Source organism: Aquila chrysaetos, chromosome 5 (assembly GCF_900496995.4).
Source record: "Aquila chrysaetos chrysaetos chromosome 5, bAquChr1.4, whole genome shotgun sequence".
Lineage (NCBI taxonomy): Eukaryota > Metazoa > Chordata > Aves > Accipitriformes > Accipitridae > Aquila > Aquila chrysaetos.
In genome coordinates, this window is record NC_044008.1 from 22239657 (window position 1) to 22258949 (window position 19293).

The 19293-nt window shown below is 39.3% G+C and overlaps 1 protein-coding gene across 3 annotated transcripts in view; it reads right to left on the reverse strand.

Annotated features, from left to right (window-relative positions):
• IL17REL (interleukin 17 receptor E like) overlaps positions 1-14932 on the reverse strand; it is a 46685-nt gene extending 31753 nt beyond the window's left edge. For all 3 annotated transcript variants that reach the window (XM_030016308.1, XM_030016307.1, XM_030016306.1), the window contains exon 1: positions 14583-14932. In XM_030016308.1, coding sequence (XP_029872168.1) covers positions 14583-14684 — 102 coding nt within the window. In that variant the 5' untranslated portion in view covers positions 14685-14932. The remainder of the gene's footprint in view (positions 1-14582) is intronic.
• Between the last annotated feature and the right edge of the window lie 4361 nt (positions 14933-19293).

Here is a 19293-nt window from a genome sequence, read left to right on the forward strand (position 1 = left end):
CCACAACTCCATAAGTAATAGTAATATGCCTGAAAATGCCTTAAAATATATTCTTTAATTGGGACCAGGTTGTCAGACACTTAACATTCACTCATTAAGGTGCTTACATTAAAGTCAGTGAATGTAGAGTGAACAGTTTTTCCCCCTTTTGAGAGATCCCCAGTGGCAGTGCTATTACCCACATTCCTACTTTAGGTTCAACTTTCAGAGAGGGCAGAGAAAAAGGAATAAGACCATATTCTGATGTTTCCCTGTATTCCAGCAATTTTTGTTCTTTGACCACCACTAAAATTAAGCATGGTACTGTACATATTCTTACAACACAAGGAAAGTGCTCAAATTGTAGCCAAAAGGCTGATAAAGATGAATTTAATCATGTTCTTTTTGATTCCCAGTCGAGGCACAAATCCATCTTATTCTGCACACAATTAGAAAAGATTTCCCAGATCACAGGGTCTAGTCCCCTGATAACCATAGGTACCACATCATCTAATCCCTTTCAAAAACTGGTGAAGATTCATTTTAAAATCAGTCAGGCCTTCATATGCACTGCTCCAATGGCCAAGACTAATCCAGAAGCCCTGTTCTCTGCCAGCACCAAATCTTTTGATTTCTAATGTAAACACAATAATGGTTAGCTTGTATTGACTTTTGATTGTGCCCATTATCTTTTCACTTAAATAGATGCTTTCCACCCTGGAATCTAATTTCCATTTACCTACAACCAGTAATATACTTTTTCTCAGCTTTTTGCGAGACTATAAGAGCCAAGTTCTTTTATTCCTCCCTAATAAAACTGGCCTTCCTTCTTACCATCACCCTTCTCAGCAGCTATTTCTACTTTAATGCATCTGTCCAAATGGAGTGACCAGAACCACACACAGTTCTGAAGACAATTTCCCACTAGGGTATATTTGGTGCCTTGTAAAGTGGTGATATTCTTTGTCTCAATTGGGAGCAGCACAATCATGTCATATCCTCCAATACAGAGAGGGACCTACTTACCCCTTTCTCTGTAAATAACCTAGCAGCAGCCTTCTGGTCTCCATCTGCTCACCCCATTCAATTCATGGAAGGAAGAGCCTACAGATGCTGGGCCATAAGAGTCCTAAATGGTGTCTCATGGCCTCTAGTGAAAAACCTGACAATGCTGTGATCTCAATCACTTCCATAAAGAAAAAGGTCTTTGAGCAGTGGACAGCCACAGTCAAAGTGATACGGATCTATACAATTTAAGAACTTTGGATGGAAACAGAGAGGATTCAAAGCTGTATCATGAGCTCCTCAGACTATCAACAAATGACTAATTTCTTTCACAGAGACATACAGTCCCAGAAACCATCTAGGGAGAATTTCACAGCTGGAAACAACTGAGTAAGCTTTAGCTTTTTCCAGAGCTATTTTCACAGGCGAAGGAGATAATGGCTTTGCACTTTACATGTCCTTGATGCTGGTGGGGATTGGAACCTCACACGATTTTTCTCATTCTATTCTTATAAAGATCACTACTGTATTTATCTTACCAAATGTAAGGAAGCAGAGGTCAAGTATTTATACAAAAAAGCATGTTATTGGAAATGGGTGAAAAGGAAAAATAATAGGCCTACAGAACACACTTGGAAATTTAATAAAATTGTGGCTGTATTTACGGAGAACCAGAGGAATTATAATAATTAATACTCATACTATGAAAATTTAGAACTGTTAAAATTTCATAGTACTACTGATACAGTGTCCCCAAAAGACCTTTTCTCAGAAGGACCATCTGTATTGGTTTTGATGTCATGTGTAATTACTTTCATTGCCAAGGTAAAACTATCTTACTGATGATCCTTTTTAATTTTTGGCAAACCACAAGGTTGTTCTTCAACTTTTACTGACAATGTGGTGATTAGATACATGTGAACAGCGTGCAATGGGATCAGCTAAGCAATCACAGAAGGAAACATTTGGACTGTTATCCATGCAGAAAAGAAATAGGCACCTGAACTTACAGCAAAGCATTATTTTGGACTACTTTGAACTACTGCTTCTACAAAAGCACCTGGATGTTGCTTGATTTTTTTTTACAGAATGCTAAAAACAAAACATCTGAGCCATGCCTACGCATTATCCAGCTCCAAGTCTCTCTGGGTGTATTCCAAGCTGAAGAAAAAACATCCCATCACATTAGTGCATTGCTGAACCTAAGAGGATAAGTACTACTGAGAAGTGGGATATTAAGCTCAGGGTCAGCACAGTGCACGAGGCCACACACTTTTTGGATGAGAGCTGGCTTGTGTCCAACAGAGCAAGGCAACATCTGCCTGTGTAAACACCATGTTGATGTGCTCTCAACTAAACAGTGAACTGACAATCAATAAACAGGTAAGAGATTATTGGGTTTATTGAAGATGATTGGACAATCTTCAGTAAGGCTACACAGTGGTCTAAAGCATAGCCTTTTACCAATTTTTGTTTCCTGCACCATTTGCCATTTCACTTGTATACACAAATGTATGGACACTGTCCTCTACAACCTGCTGTTTCTTACAAGGCCAACACTTCCATTACAGTCTAGCAGTACTTCAGTAATACTGGAGCACATGACTAACACAAGACCCTCAGGCCCCTTAGATTTTTGTCCTTCTGTTTACATGCTATTCAGGTATAACCGAGATTTCTGTCTTCAAGTCAGTATGTATTTCCTCCTGCACTGTATTGATGCAGAGGAATCCTGTTCCCATATTTTAGCTGGACTGCATGTGGCATATAATGTCTTCTGACCATTACTGTGGCTGCATAGCTGTAACCCTTTTACAGAACAAGTGAAAGAGTTGGCAGCACAGTAATTATATTTCTGGGAACTCTTTGCAGTGACATGCATTTATCCTATAAGTGGATGTCAAAACAGTATTGCTTTGAAATCTCACCACTGGGAAGAATATTCCCCCGTTGTATTTTTTTTTAAGTGAATTGTATGTAAAAATAATGCTGTGATACAAAAAGGATCTACATACAAACCACTTGCTTTCAAATTTATTGGACCAAAGGGAGCTATGACAATCTGAAATAAAAGCTGCTTGTTCTATTGTATGCTTCAACTCCAGGACGAGAAGCAGAATTTGCTTGAAGCAACAGTATGCTCTAGCTTCTTTATTTAAGAAATAAAAACCAAAAAAAATAAAATAAAACAAAAAAATAGTCAATCATTTTGATGTCATGTTTCCTAAAATATTAATACAAGTTGTTAACAAAACAGAATTGCATACAATAGACAAAGTAAAATTAAAATGCACTTTGAATGCCATACCCTCAGCTGGTATAAATCAGCATCATCCCATGCATAGAGTGTCAAAAATTTCAGACCACTCAGCTACTTGAAAGGACAACTAATCTACCAAATCAGCACTTCTAGTCTAACAATGAGACAGGGACATTCTAACACAGCATTAATGGTTATCTCAACGAATGACTGGAGATCTCATACAGAGGATGAAAAAATGGAATCAAAGAAATTTAGGGCAGAAGGGGTCTCTGGAGGTAGCCAAGTTCAGCCTCCTGCTAGAAGGAGTGCTTTCACCAACACCAGATCAAGTCAGCCATTACTTTGGCCATTTCTTGAAAAACTGGAGAACATAGATTCCACAAGCTCTCCAGACAACCACAGATACCCCATGCTTTGAGGTTAGGTATAATGATCTCTGTAGCACAGAAGAGGCTACAAGAAAAACTTAGTCAAGATCCCTCAGCAGCACTGACAGCACTGAGACTTGCAGCCTCAGAGGTGACTGGAACCAGTGGGCAGTGAGATTGCCACAGAGAAGGAAAAAAAAAAAAAACCAAGAACTGAAGTGAACATTACGAGAAGAGACCCTCCGGGATAGAATTGCTCCTCCTGCTGCTGCTGAAGGCAGTTGTTTTTTCTTTTGGAAATACTTATTTTTCTCATGGCCAGAAGAACTTTTTCTATTCCAGTTACTGTCTTCTCACACATCCTAACACTACTGCTCAGCAAAAGAGGCAATATATTGCAGGCCTGGCTTTCCAGTGCTCTGGCATAGATGGCGAAGCCCTCACCGTCTTGCTCTAGGCAACTACTCATTTTGCTTATGTTTAGAGTCAGTTCCAGGAGCAGAACACTGCTCCACTGTACACTGTGACCTTTATAAATGATAAATGCCATCCTGCTCACATTCACACATTGTGGAGGATTATGGTTGAGTGAAACTCTTTCCACTGATTTGAATGAACTTTGAATCAGATGCAAGTGGGGAAAAACTTTTTGCCTATTGTGATGGGCTGACCCTGGCTGGACACCAGGTGCCCACCAAAGCCACTATATCACTCTCCCTCCTCAGCTAGACAGGGGAGAGAAAATATAATGAAAGGCTCATTGGTCGAGATAAGGACAGGGAGAGATCACTCACCAATTATCATCACTGGCAAAACAGACTCAACTTGGGGAAAATTAATTTAATTTATTACCAGTCAAAATCAGAGCAGGATGATGAGAAATAAAAACTAAATCTTAAAACACCTTCCCCCACTCCTCCCTTCCTCCTGGGCTCAACTCCACTCCTGAGTCTCCCGATTTTCTCTGCCTCCTCCCCTCAGTGACACAGGGGGACAGGGAATGGGGGTGCAGTCAGTTCATCACACGTTGTCTCTGCCGCTCCTTCCTCCTCAGAGGGAGGACTCCTCATGCTCTTCCCCTGCTCCAGTGTGGGATCCTTCCCACAGGGTCACAAGTCCTGCCAGAAAACCTGCTCCAGCATGGACTCCTCTCTCTCCACGGGCCCACAGGTCCTGCCAGGAGCCTGCTCCACCACGGGCTTCCCACAGGGTCACAGCCTTCTTTGGGCATCCCCCTGCTCTGGTGTGGGGTCCTCCCCGGACTGCAGGTGGATATCTGCTCCACCGTGGACCTCCATGAGCTGCAGGGGGACAGCCTGCCTCACCATGGTCTTCATCACGGGCTGCAGAGGAATCTCTGCTCTGGCACCTGGAGCACCTCCTCCCCTCCTTCTGCACTGACCTCAGGGTCTGCAGGGTTGTTTCTCACATATTCTCACTCCTTTCTCCCAGCTGCTGTTGTGCAACAGGTTTTTTTCCCCCTTCTTAAACCTGTTTTCCCAGAGGCGCTACCACCGTTGCTGACCGGCTCGGCCTTGGCCAGCAGCGAGTCCATCTTGGAGCCGGCTGGCATTGGCTCTGTCGGACATAGGGAAAGCTTCTAGCAGCTTCTCACAGAAGCCACCCTTGTAGCCCCCCTGCTATCGAAACCTTGCCACGCAGACCCAATACAACTATACAAACTTCAGCTTTTTTGCAAAATAAGATTAAGTCAGCCAAATCTAAAAGAGGATTTATGTACCTGAAACATGATTTAAGCAAACTGTGGTAATCTCAGCCAAGCACCATGATACGATAATACCCTATTAATTGCCACCTAAAACTGGAGGCACCTAAGCTTATTAGGCACCTCCCTTTCTGATCTGAAAGTTCCCTGGATGCAAGTAGTTTGGTGTTTAGTTCATGACCAGAATGAAGCTAGAATGACATCCAGCTCATGCCAAAGCTCACCTGTGAGACACCTGCGTCCCCCAGCATAGCAGGTGGCTGGAGAAAATTTAATAGTAACAGAGGTCAAACTAACAAAGCTCAAGCCTAGCTTCTTTCAAATTGGAAATATTAGAAGAGGAAAGCAGAATGTGGGCATATTCCAGCTTTTATGCTCTAGCTTTCAAGTCCTAACCTCAAGGGACAGCCAGGTTCACATCCCCATTACCCTGAAACAGTTGTAACCCTAAGTTGTCCGTTTGCCACACTGCCCAGTAAATGAGAGGGTTTCCCAGGCCTCCTGTCAAAGCAGTGATATTGTTTAGAGAGGAAATCAAAGAGCGATGGTTTGAGAGAAGGACAGGCAAGATGCAGTGTAATTTTTAAACCTGAGTGCTTTCAACATTCAAATGGGAGATCTGTTTCCTACTTCAAAGGCCAGTTACTTACATTTTATTTTAAGCAGTCACGAGAAAAAAACCCAGAAATTGAAACTTTGGAAGAGTGGCTCTCAGCAGCTACTCTAAAGAGAGAACATCAGACTCTGGTTCATAACTCAGGTGCCTGGGCTTTAGCCAGTGAAGATCAGTCTAACCCAGTGCGTAACTTTTTCCCTTGCCTAACTTGAGGCAGCACCATGCTGAGCATGCAGGTTTCTCATGCTGCCCTGACAAGTCACTAATGCTTTCTCATGATCTCCATTTAATCTGTATTTAATAACCTGGAACCATAGGAAAGGAGCAGGGTCATAGAATGCATGAATGTTGCACAGATACTATCCTGAAATATTGGGGGCGGAGGGGCTTAAAAACAAAAATGAACTTGCTAATCCCAACACTGCCAGCGTGGATCATAAAGTCATACTAAAATTTAGAACAACGAAGCACACTTGGCAATAATTTCTTATAACAGTTTCAAGACTTTGGAGGCCATGTGTCAGGGCTGAGACACTCTTCAAAGCCATGGAGAGAAAAGCAGGAGCACATGTTTCTGGTTTTCGTAGCTCCCATAAAAATGGTGTTTCTCCCTCTTCTCCTTACACAGAGAAAAATTTCAAACCTAAATAAACTTGGAACTACCCCTGATTATAGCTCTTTCTGCTGAGAAACATTTTTAAATGTTGACTTTGGTTTTATTCTAGCCTTAGCTTGTTATGTTGTTGTGTAAGGATGTAAGGTCATAGAAATGATCCCTCAGGCCATGCTAGAAGCAGTGGTAGAGTAGTCTCAGATGGCAATCCTGAGAGGCCACTGCATTCCTTCCCGGTGCCACAGTATCAGTTAAGGAACTGCTTCCATCAAAGACTTAATGACAAAGATGTCTGACTAGCTCTAATTGTGCTTGCTTGAGTTACAGAAACACTCTAGCCACAGCAAAATGAGGAAAATCTTCTTAGTACATGTAGATGAAAACCTTTTTTTTGCAGCTGTATACCTGAAAATTTTTGAGAGAGAGGGTTATTTCCTAACTATTCATATTTGTATTATTATGGCATCTGAAAGTCTTAATCCTACATCAGAAATCTTATACCAGAATCCCTGCATACATGCCTTTCCTCTCCTATCAAGAGCAAAAAAAGCCAAAAACACCTTTCCCTGAAAGAGCTAGCAGTGTGAGTACATGAAAAATTAAAAAACGTTCAAAATTTGTCATGTAGAAAAGCCCTACTGAAAATATCTATATTGTGCATTCCAGCTGAAACATTTGCAGTTTGAGATAACTGATATAGAAGCTAGTTATGAATAAATTTGGAAATGCTACAGAATAATAAATCATATAAAATACAAAATAAAAAATAAGTACTTGAAAAGTCATTGCATGGTCTATTTCTCTTTTTACTGTTAACTCATAATTTTGTGGGGGTTTGGGGTGGGGGAGAAAAACAAAAAACCAAACTATGGAATAATCATATAGTTTGGCTTTATCTTATGTATCTTCCACGTACTATAGTTGCTAAAGTTAGCACAGTCCAATTAAAGGAGGCAGAGGTCCAAAAGAAGGGCTTCCAAAGAGGCAAGATTCTACCAACAGTACAACAGCAGCATTGTTTCACCTGACTCTCCCAATCACGCTACTGTCCCTAGAGGCAGCAATAATTCCTGGGCATGGCCTCAGCTTAATAAACCCATCAGTGTTCAGTACCTTCATATGTTGCTTCACCCTATGTCTCATTTTTCATGATAGCCCTTACTCACTGAAAACCACCTATGCCACACATTCCCCTAAAAAGTGCATGTGTTTTTTTCCCCCTAAGTGGAAGAGAAACTAAGCTACAAAGGCAGACTGAATGGTTACACAGATGTGACCATGCTCTAAAAATTATTCTATTATATCATATATAAATAGAATATATTGAAAATGAGGGGAAAAAATTAAAAGAACACATACTACTGACCAAAACTAAGCATGAAGCATGATACTATAATGAGAATTGCAAAAATAAATTTAAAAAAAAAAAAAAAAAAAACAACACACCACAAATGGGGAAAAAATACAATACAAAGATATCAAAATTTCAAAAGTAATAGAGAAAACTGTCACCGCAGTCATGGAAGGAAGAAGGAAGAACAGCAGGTCAGGGAGATGAGGAAGTGGGAAAAAGTTCAAGGAAGTTTGCATATGTAGGGGTGAAAGGGAAAAACAAAACTGGAGACAGTGAAATGTATTAACTGCAATAAATTCTATTTCCTCAAAGTTTTTCCAAGAAAAGACAATGAATGCACATCTAGTACTGTACAATATTGTTTGATTCATACTTTCTGAAAATATGCAGGCAAGTAGAGGCAACTCCAAGACAATCAGTTTTCCAGAAATTATTGAAATTTACCACACATATTCAAAGCAACTAAGTTGAAACATTTTCTTGCAAGAGAAAGAGCCACAGATAACTTGAAAAGTAAAACTAAAACTCTCTTCATTTTTGCATAGACACTTCCTGAATGAGATTGTACATCCCATACAGTTTTTGTGGTGAGTCCCATATTTTGCATGCTGAAAGGGCAGGATATGCAATACAGCAAGACAGGTTTTGACTCTGTTGGCTGTTCCAAAGGACTAAGTTAAATATGACTTGAAAGACCATCTTTAGATCCCACAAAAGAGAAAATGATGAATGAAAGCAGAGCTATTAGGGTTAGAAAAGAACTCAAGGTACCATCTACTCTACATTTCTGCCTTAGGAAGAATGACCTTTATCTGAGACATATGTGAGAGATATTTTCTTAGCATGCGCAGAGATCTCTGTAAGCTCCACAGGCAATCTATTCCAGTGCTCAGCATTAGTTACTGTGACTTTCCAGCTTATTCATGACCTCAGAAAATTCTGGCCCAGTGAATTCCTACAGTTGTGAAGGCAGGGTCAGGGCTGTGATGTGTCCATATCACATCTGAGTATACATGAATTTATCGGTTCTGTGACCATTCCTAGCCAAGTAGTTCAGAGCTGGTCTGAAACTTCCCCAGCAACACAGTGCTGTTTGGTGTATATTTTCTGTTTTGTGTTTTTAAGGTGGCAAATAATTTCCTGGTTTTCAAAAAATAGCCCATAAATGTTAACAAAATCAGAAAAAAAGTTTTACAAGGAAAAATATTTCCCTGAGAGTATGAAAACTACACTGAAAACATCTGTGCCAGAGTTGATATACAAAACCTAGGGATCTCTTGCAGCTATGATGGTAAGGCAATACATAGAACTTCAAATGTGAGTTCCTGGTTTGAACAGCCTGGTAGCCACAGCATGGTGCATGGGAATTCACAGGTCCCAGAAATCAAACGATTTTCAGTGAGACATAGAAGGAAACTCCTTTCTTAGGTCCAAATTACCTACCTATCTGAGAGTGAGGCCTAGCTTCTCAATGCTGAGCCAAAAAGCCAGGAGAGTATCCAAAGCTATCCTTAGAAAGAAGTCCTTTAAAACCTCTTTTTGTTCCTTCTCATTTTTGATCATCCCCTGGTTCTCTCCCATGCACAGGCATTCTGGCAAGAGAGGAAGAACGGGACAGTATAAACAAACATGCAAAGTAACAGGTACAGGATTGCCAGCTCCAGCAAATGTACAAATTAAGCTAATCCTAGACCTTAATGCAAGAATTCCAGCTAAGTCACACCACGTAGTCTCATTAAAGTTATTACTGCTCCTAAAAAATTTGTCCTGCCTAGATTTGATCAAATTACAAGTAGCTTTCCACCTGCAAAGCAGTCAGTCAGACAGCAATATTCTGCAACTGTGGAAAGCACCTACTCCCAAATCTCAATATTCACCACTGAGCTTTGGGTCCAAATGGAGCTGAAGGATACCGTTCCTCCCTAAGATCAGGGCTGAGAAAGATTTGTGTGCTAAAATTCACTGCCAATAATAAAGGTCAGCTGCTTCCATCTCCTGCTGAGCTTGCTTATATATCTTTTTTTTTCTTTTTTTTTTTTGTAATATCTACCTCCTGCTACGGGTACTGATTGCACATACTTATGTTGACGTCTCAAGGTGGTGAAGCTTCTAGCACTGCCTTGTGTTTCAGTTTCAGGATATCTTGTTGTGTCCAGTTCCAACATCTGTTAATTTTGTGCCCCCAACTTTCATGACTGTCTGTATTGCCACTGCTCTTGCTGCTTGAGTGGCTTATCTCCTTCCAGACCTTGCAACCTTTTTCAGAGTTCTTGAGGAAGGGAGAAATGCGAAAGAAAAAAAATCCCAAGAGGTACCATTTCATTCTTTGCAAGTTCTGAATTGCAGAGCTTTCTCCATCTCCACCTCTCCTTAAAGATGTGGTGGTAGATGCTCTAATAATGAGGAACACTGGAGAGTTTTATAAGTCCCTGCTTGTACCTGTCACTGGCTGTTTTCTTCTCAGGGGGTGAGGAAATGGGATGGCACCCAACCAGTGGCATAGTACACAGCAGGAAACATGGAAGCTAAGTGTCTCATCATTGCCAAGCTATTTTTGACCCTAAGAGTAAATGTAAAACACAGTCCAAGAGATAAGTCACCTAAACTTGCTAAACTGCAGCTCTCCTGACTACCAGCAGAGAAGGCAAGCAGGGGTATCTAAGCAAATGGGTTAATATCTCTCTAATACAGTGACTCAACATGATTGAGCCCCTTAAGTATGACTGCTTTAACTAATGAGTACTTAACACTTAATTATAGTATTCAAAGCACTTAATTAAAACACATAATTAAGACACATCACACAGGAAGGTCAGCACTATTTTGTACTTGTGAAAACTGGAGAAAGGAAATTACTTGAATAGGGCCACACAGGTGAGACAATGACAAGCAGGGATGCAAAACGAAGGCTTTCTATGTAGGGCATGCTCTCGTGGATTGTACTGCATCTCAGCAACTATTAGCAGAGGATATGTTTTATATTTTTATGCATCTCCTCCAGTTATCAGGTATATCGATGCATACACAAAGAAGTCTGTGGTGAATCATCTGCCTATGTTGGGACTTCACACTGTAACTGTGTCTCTCTCTCTCACTCATTCTGAGGAAGCCAGGTGTGTGATCAGTCTCTTTAGAGATTTTCCATGTCTAATACTAGTTTTTCAAACAGATTTTAGAGAACAACTGAATTATGCCACCTAGATTATCACGTCCATTTTTTTAGAGACTTGGGATCACTTTTAAAATATGAATTGCTTACCTTAATAATGAACAAAGAATGCCAATTTATTTCAGCTGAGTTAGTGGCCTAAGGGCTGTATGATATCACTGGTTTTGCAGCGCGTATTATTTAGCAAGGATGGATGGATCCATGGCATAAATATCCAGTAAAGAAACACCACATACTTCGACTATGAATAGCATGAACACGCAGCAGCTATATCAAGAATTTGCTGCCAATAACCTTTATAATTGCAGGGAAATCCCAGATTCAGTTTAGGGTTTCCTTCTTTATCCATGGACTTTGGAAACATTACTACATTTAATGGCAGACAATACAAACACTATTTCATAGTTTTCTGGAGAGTTTTTTTTAAATGCAGTGCTCTTGATCTTTACCAGCTGTTGAGTCAAATTTGGCATAAGCCTGTTTCTTTGTGTACTGCCTGCAAACAATATGGATCATAAAATGAGTAGGGCACAAACCCAATTTCAATTGTAGGCTGGGATTCCCCTATGCTTTCACAGGGAAACTTGGTTGATAACTTTGTTTGCTATTGGGTGAGGCATGGAGACCAAGCCCATTGTATTTAACCTTTGAATACCAGAATATCACTCGAGCTCTAAAGTCAAGCCATTAAAATAAGAAAGGAGAAATAAGTCATAATACATAATAAAAACTTGATTGTTCCTTTGCCATCACTCAACCCACAATTCTATATTTTCTTGCTGTTTAAATTTTTATGTAATGCTTTCATAAACATCCAATGTTCTTTTGGGTTTTTTTGCTTTCCTGTACTGAAAAGAAGTACAGTTTGTGGTACAGTAATGAAACCTGGATATTGCCTTATATAAGGCAATGCAAGGATATCTTGCTCAATATTCATGGTAAACTAAGAATGATTCATAAAGTTGTAATAAGATCCAAAATCTAAACAGTTCAGTGTGAAGGGTTTTTAAGTCACACACCTCAAAACACTATTATGTTACATAAAATAGTTATGTCACTATTTCCATCTTAAGTACAACCAATGCTTTACTCTGATAAGGAGTACCCAAGGAGGTCAAAACAGCTTACAAATATTCAAGGGACATAGCCACCTTAAAATTTAGTGTGCTGGTCAAACTCAACAGTTTCAGTTATTAAACCTGCTCAAAACCTTCTGACAATACCCACAGTCTGAAAAATGCAGAAAAATGCAAATTAATTACTTTTCATTCCCCTATTGCTTTACGAAGAACCACATAACCTCAGGGTTGACTCTGCAGAAGAGAAATCCACTATACAAACTTATGGGAAAACTTAATAAAGAAAAAAACAATTTTCTATAATATTCACTTGTAGCAATAGCAGCTACAGAAAACTTCTGATAGTTTTAAAGCTACAATATGTCATTATCACATTAAGCAAATTGCTAGAAAAAATCTTTGTGATCTGATGTGCTATAGCAGAAGGCAGCACACATATATTGCACACAGACAAAGACAAATTGTGACCCCTGGTTAGTGCCCCTATAAAGACCATTGAGTTATAAATTATGGAGAAGATAAACTGCTCCCTTTTAAAGTAACTCAGGTAGGAATGGGATTGAGGCCACAAACTGCGGTTGGTTATGCAGGGAAATTGAAGTTACTTCCAAAGGAAAAGAAAGAAGGAGTTTTCACTAACAAGCTAGCCATGAGACTCTAAAGTTCATGTAGCTAAAATGCTTTGCACTAGATTGAAAATGCTATGCTGGCAGTAATTTGTCCTGTTGAGATCATTATTGTTCCCAGTGAGAAAACATTTTTGTCCTAAAAAGTCATTAATGCATTCAAGATTCTACTGAATACATCTAGCAGAAACAGTGCATAGAGAACACGAACTGAATCCTATCTTTAACATCACAAATGATTGATTGATTCCATTATACTGGAAACAATGTATTTCCCCTGTAAATAAAAAAAAAAAAAAAAAATACACTTTGGTCAGTTATCAAACCTTCAGTATTGGAAAAGTTGTAAGACAAACGCTTGAAAGCAAAGAAAGGGATCCAGTCTACCAAACCTCAGGGTTGTGTCTATACGTTATGCATCTAGCAAATCGGTCATCTTCTTTCTCTGTCATACCCAAGATATGACAAAGAAAGATGTCCTTTAAGGTCCCCAGAGGTAAGTCCTATCCCCTAGACTGAATCTCACCGAAAAAGGTTGCTATTGTTTTTTACATGCTGAGTCTGACAGTCATACACTCTTTGGAGGGATAAATCAGAACAGTAAATCATTTCTATTTTAAACTCTCATTGCAGCAGACCAAGGAGCGTAAATTATTTAAAATACATGTGTGTTTGCATTCATAAACATAAGTACATAAAAATTCTTGAAAAGTGCTCAGGTACATCTAGAGATTAATCTCTTATGACTACGTTTTATTATTCTAAAAACATTGTCTAAGTGGATAGAGGCTACAGAATTTGAATGCAGGAATATGGGGTGGGGCGGGGGGGGTGAGGGGATGTCCCCAATCTAGTATTTTATAAGCACCTTTATTCATGTTATTTTCTAAGATACGTATAAAATATAGAATAAATTGCTCTAACATGTATTAACTTAATATCTGCGCAGTACCACCACATTTAGACAATCTTTAGTATGTCTTATTGCCTGTCATAAACACTGACATCTTCAAGCAGAAGTCTGTACAGACAGCCAAATTCTTTCATGCCATCAATTTCACTTCTCTGTAGCAAGTACATAGGTATCATCCTCTACTAAGACTGAAAGTCAGATTCCCTATTATTTTATCCTTTTTTAATTTATCTTTCAATTTACTCTATTCTTACAGTTTCAGAATGCCAACAGAAGCAGAATATCTCCATACTGCCCCTTTGTGGGCATATTTGGAAACACACAAAATTCAAAGCTGTTAAAGAGATGGTATGGTTCACACTCCACTTTTATGCACATACATAAGTCATTAAATTTAATACTGCAGTTACAGTCATCCCACAAAATGAAAAACAGGTTTTACTCTTTCTCAAGCTTAATTCATTTATTCACAGGAAAGTCAGTGTTTCACATATTCCTAACATAATTAGCAATTTCTGAAACCTCCCGTTCCTCCCTCCCTCATCTCTTTGGCACCACTGCTGTTGTAAAAACTGACTCTCCAAAGTAATGAATATGAACTAAATAATTTTGTTCAAATAAAAAAGACAGATTAAAAAAGGTACTAACAACAGCAGTTGGAAATAGTGTAAGATGCATTTTCTCTGCTCCCTTCCTAACAGTCATTTTTGCCACTTTGGATACTTAATTCAGAATGACAGGAATATAAAGTGAATGTTCAGGACAGCTGAAATATTTTTCCATTTTTGCTTTCTTGCTTTTCTTACAATTATTTTGGCAGCATACAACTACTATACTAATAGATAGCAAATAGGAACAAGTAAGAGATTACCTGAGAACATGAAAGTCCACATTCTTCAATCCTGGGAATAATCTGACAATCAGAATTCCAAAAAAGAATTATTAGAAGAATCTGAACATGAATACTTATCATCCTAAATTGAAAAAAAAAAAAAAAAGCAAAACCTCAGAAGAGATCTTCTACTCTGACAATTCTCCCTCTCATGCCAAAACTTTAATATGAATTTTAGTCCCTCCCACAGCACCTCTGAGCTCCTCCCTCTAAAACTTTCCAAAGACAGAAAATTGCTAGTTGTGAGAAATATAAAGCATGTTCAACTCATTTCTTATGTTCCGCAGTGAAAAATGGGAAACGTGAATTTCTGACAATCATAGTAAAAGCCTTTTCCTTCTGGATTTCATCATGTCAGCTTTAGATCAGTTTTAGCAAATTTCTTTTCTGTAAATTCTATGTATAAATGGGAATTTTGTTTCTAGAGTGATGTACCAGGCAGGTTCACTGGAATCCAAATGCATTCTTATGTCTATTTATTTTCCTGGTTTCCTAATGCATTGAATAAAAAGAAAAACAGCTTTGCTGAGGTAGGTAGTCTTGGAAGACTGGTTTCTTGGTTTTCATCAGGAGGAAAACCAGATTCTTTTACCCTAGAAATCTGCGCCTTGAACTTTTTTCACTTATTATTTAATTGTATCAACAGAAGCCTCTTGTTCTATAGCCTATCTCCAGTTTTTGGATTTTCAACACACTTGGGAAGTATGCATGCTTTGCCAAAGAAGCTCAACACCACCAGCTCTGAAAGCAGGGTACGAGTGAGTCACAGCACCTCAATACCTGTTAACGTAACAAAATGCCCAGGAGTGCCTTTATGGGTGCTACCTTGCATAGCCCCACTACCCTTCACAAGGAACAAGTATTCCAAAACCACACTGTGGTTCATATGGAGGCTATATGTGGTGTGTTATGCTCATAGGTGGAACAGGGAGTTATTCCTCCACAGGGAGGGCTTGCTCACAACTAAGAGAGATATCCTTCAGCAGGACAGTGCCAGAACCCAAGTCCTCAGTGCTCCTGCAAAACTTCTTACATCAGTTAAAGTAGGGAACACAGAATTAACACCATCTGCTAGGATCTGGCTTTACCAGTATTTTTTTAAATAAACAGGTGAATGACAATGTCTACTCTGCCAATGTATCTAGTACACTTGTATTTTAGATACTTCCATGTGAGTCCAGTTTGTCAATTTTCCAAAAAGACTTTATTTTTGGAAGTATCAATCACAGCACTGAACAAATTGTTATTTAATTATTTTGGTTAAAAAATAACAATTAAATTTCATCATCTATACATAAAAATATATCAGATGAAAGATCTGCCCAGTCCACTCTCCTGTGCCCAACAGCATCAGAAGCAGATGCTTAGGAAAAATAAGAAAGAAGTTAAATGTGCTACTTCCATGGATTATTTTAACCTATATGCTGCCAAGTTCCAATGCCCTGGATCTTACGGATTTTCTGAACCGAAAGCCTTGTGGACATCACTGTTTTTAATAGCCTTTTCTGGACCTTTCTTACACAAATTTGTACAACTTTTTGCATCTATTTATCCTTTTGGTTTTCAAAACTTCTTGTGGCAATGAGTTACACAATTAAACTATGTTTATTTGCTTTGTTTTGATTTTAAAACTGCTTCCAAATAGTTCAGTTGGGTTCCCCCCTTGTTCTTGCTTTAGAAAAAATAGAGAATATCCATTATCATCTCACCTTTGCCAAAACAGTTACAATTTTATTGATTTCTAACTTATCTCCCTTATTTTTTCTAAGATTAAGAATATACCTCTTCATTTTTACTATACCCTTTTGTAAGATAAGGGTCCCGCACACAATATTCAGGAGTGAGCAGATCAAGGATCTTTTACACAATAGCATTCTGATGTTGACTGAATCATCAGAAGCATGATGTCCCTCTCCCAAAAAGCCATTTTGACCCTCCTTAGTTTAACATTTACCAGTCTGCCTACTGCAAGCAAGCCAGTTCAGCACACACCACAGTTAGTAGTTTTGCAACTTCAATTGCAATTTATGGGGCCCTGTAGAATACTGTTTGATTACTGTTTCAGATATTTGTTTTAAACTTAGATCTGAGACAATTCCTCCACCTCACCCTTCAGTAGGTTCCCTGTAATGAATTCCACCGGAAGCAAGCATTTCATTTTTTTTTACTGTGTCGTTAGAGTCCTTGAGCAAAAGCTGTCCGTTCATACCTCCATTACTAGTCAGTTCTACAGATTTCTCCATTACTAGTCAGCTCCATAGACTTTTTAGGAGGCTTCCTTCTCATCTTTGGTTAAAAAAGGGTGGTATTGACCTTTCTTAAAAATGTTGCATTGGGAGCTGCAAAAAGATGTTTTCTTACAGGTGGCATTTGGGGGGATATCTTATATATGTACCGTTATGAGTTTTCCCTACATTACTTCTAAAGAAGCTCCTTGTGCCTGGAAAGCTTGTATCCTTTCAACTGCTCCTTTTAATTTCCTTTGGAGACTTACTCATTTTACATACTTCCTTTTTTACTTATACATTAGCATAGCACATTTTTTCAGATGTTGCACTTGTGTCACTACAGAAGAGCAGATTTTTGAGTGGCTGCCTGGAAAGGGACCAAGAGTTCTTTCTCTTTCTATGGGGTCTGTGATTACTTGCTCCAAGCAACAGTCATTTGTAGTGTTTACAAATTCAGTTTCTGCATCAAGCCCTGAGGTAACACTCCTCCAGTTTCCATAGAAATGACTGATGTCGCTCACTTACTAAGTTTTCTTCTCTCTTACTGTTTCTGGTATTTCTTAGCACACCTGTGTCACCTTCTGAATAAAGTGGTTAGTAGCACTGCTCTAACAGTATACTCTTTCTATGCAGGAACACTGTTTCAGTCCAGACAGTTTCTGTAATAGCTGTTATTAAGTTCAGCAGGCAACAACCTTATTGTTATTTACTTTATTTGACAGTAAGCTTTTTTAAAATCATGTCTAGACTAGCACAATCTACTTTACTGTTCCTACATAATTTATATCCTGCAATTACAGTGTTCATCCATTGTTTTTATTACGTCAGGTTACAGAACCCCCATTAAGCTAACATTCCCATGAAAAGCTGGACAGTATAATAGACCCATGCCGTGTTTTTTGAAAAACTATCATTTATGTAGAAGCATCTATGCATGTGAAATTTATATGGGCACTATCTCTTAGGCTCCCTCCTCAAATGGGACTCTAATTCTTGATAATAATTCTTGAAAATAATTTCTTGATAACTGATTTCTCTTATTCCTTGTTCCTCACTACACCTTACCTATATTTTAATCAACATTTGTCTTGTGTTTGACATTTTTATTACTTCATCCCTGAAGAACAGATGATAGCAAATTATATACTATCCTGCTTCTACCAAGGTTCCCTCTGTCTTTATTCTTCAGACTTGTAAAAAAAACCCTTAATAGGAAGTGCATCCTTTTGCACTTTAGTATTATAGACACTTTGTGCCCTAAAGCTTTATTAGAGCACTGATCAAGGATATAGAAGAGCCAAAATCTAAACATTTCTCAGTCCCAGAACGTTTGAGTTCAAATCTTGCACACTTCAGGATGGTAGCCTGGCTGCTGAGGTTTTTTTAATAAAATGCAGAGATAGACCCTAGGGTACAGAGCAAAATCCAGTATTTCCTGTTCTCCATTCCCTCTTCGGTCAAGCCTGATCTCTGGACCATCAGCCCAGGTGCCTTCTTTTTAATTGCTCTCTGGCTTCACAAATTTTGCATGCTTGGCTACACACTTGGCCCATTTCAAAAGAGACCACTAATATAATTCTACTGTTGCTCAAGTGTGTTTAAGGAGCATTACATGGAAATAAAAGTTAGGACAGGTGTATCACCAGACATAACTAAGCAGCCAGACATGGATTTTGTGACTTTTTGTGCAGGAGTTTAGGCACAGAACTCCACACAGACTTCCACCTTGGCTACATATGTACTGACTTTGTCGAGATGAACATATCAATGCCTAGGCTGGAAGGCATGTCCCTGTCACATCCATACTGGAGAAGTCCCAGCCTTCTTTGGAGCACAATAGCCACATTCACACTGCATTTTGCGAGAGTATCCTGTCATACAGCACTACACACTTTCATGTCTCACCAACACAGGCACACATATCTTATAATTATTATTCCAGCTGTCTTGAGATGAAGGGCCATGGCCAGCACAGTCCCATGGCTCCTCTTTTAACTTAGTGTGCAGTCATATTGCCTGCACCAGGCAACAGACATCTTGCCTCAGGGCCACTCACATCAACCACACGGCAGCTGAGTGTTTATAACTTAACAGCTTCTTGTCATGTTGGGCAAGCTCTGGAGCGGAGCCATGTGGGGTGCTACTGTCATCACAACAAAATATTCACAATGATTCAGAACTACTTGGGAGCTGTACTTTTCCAGGAGTGTGCCTACATCTCCTGTCCAGAGTGAGCCTGCGCAGCCAGGCCAGGTACTCAGTGGAGGGTACCAGCAGGGCACACAAGTCCCACAGAGCCACAAGACAGGTTGGTGAAACAAGAGCTGCCCAGTGCTCCTGTGTCCAGCATGTTACTGCTTCGTTGTCCAAAAAGAATCATGCCTTATTTCCTCTACATGATCCAAGGGGACCCTCACTCTCTTCCCCAACGCCGTCCCCTTCCTACAACAGTGATAAGTATT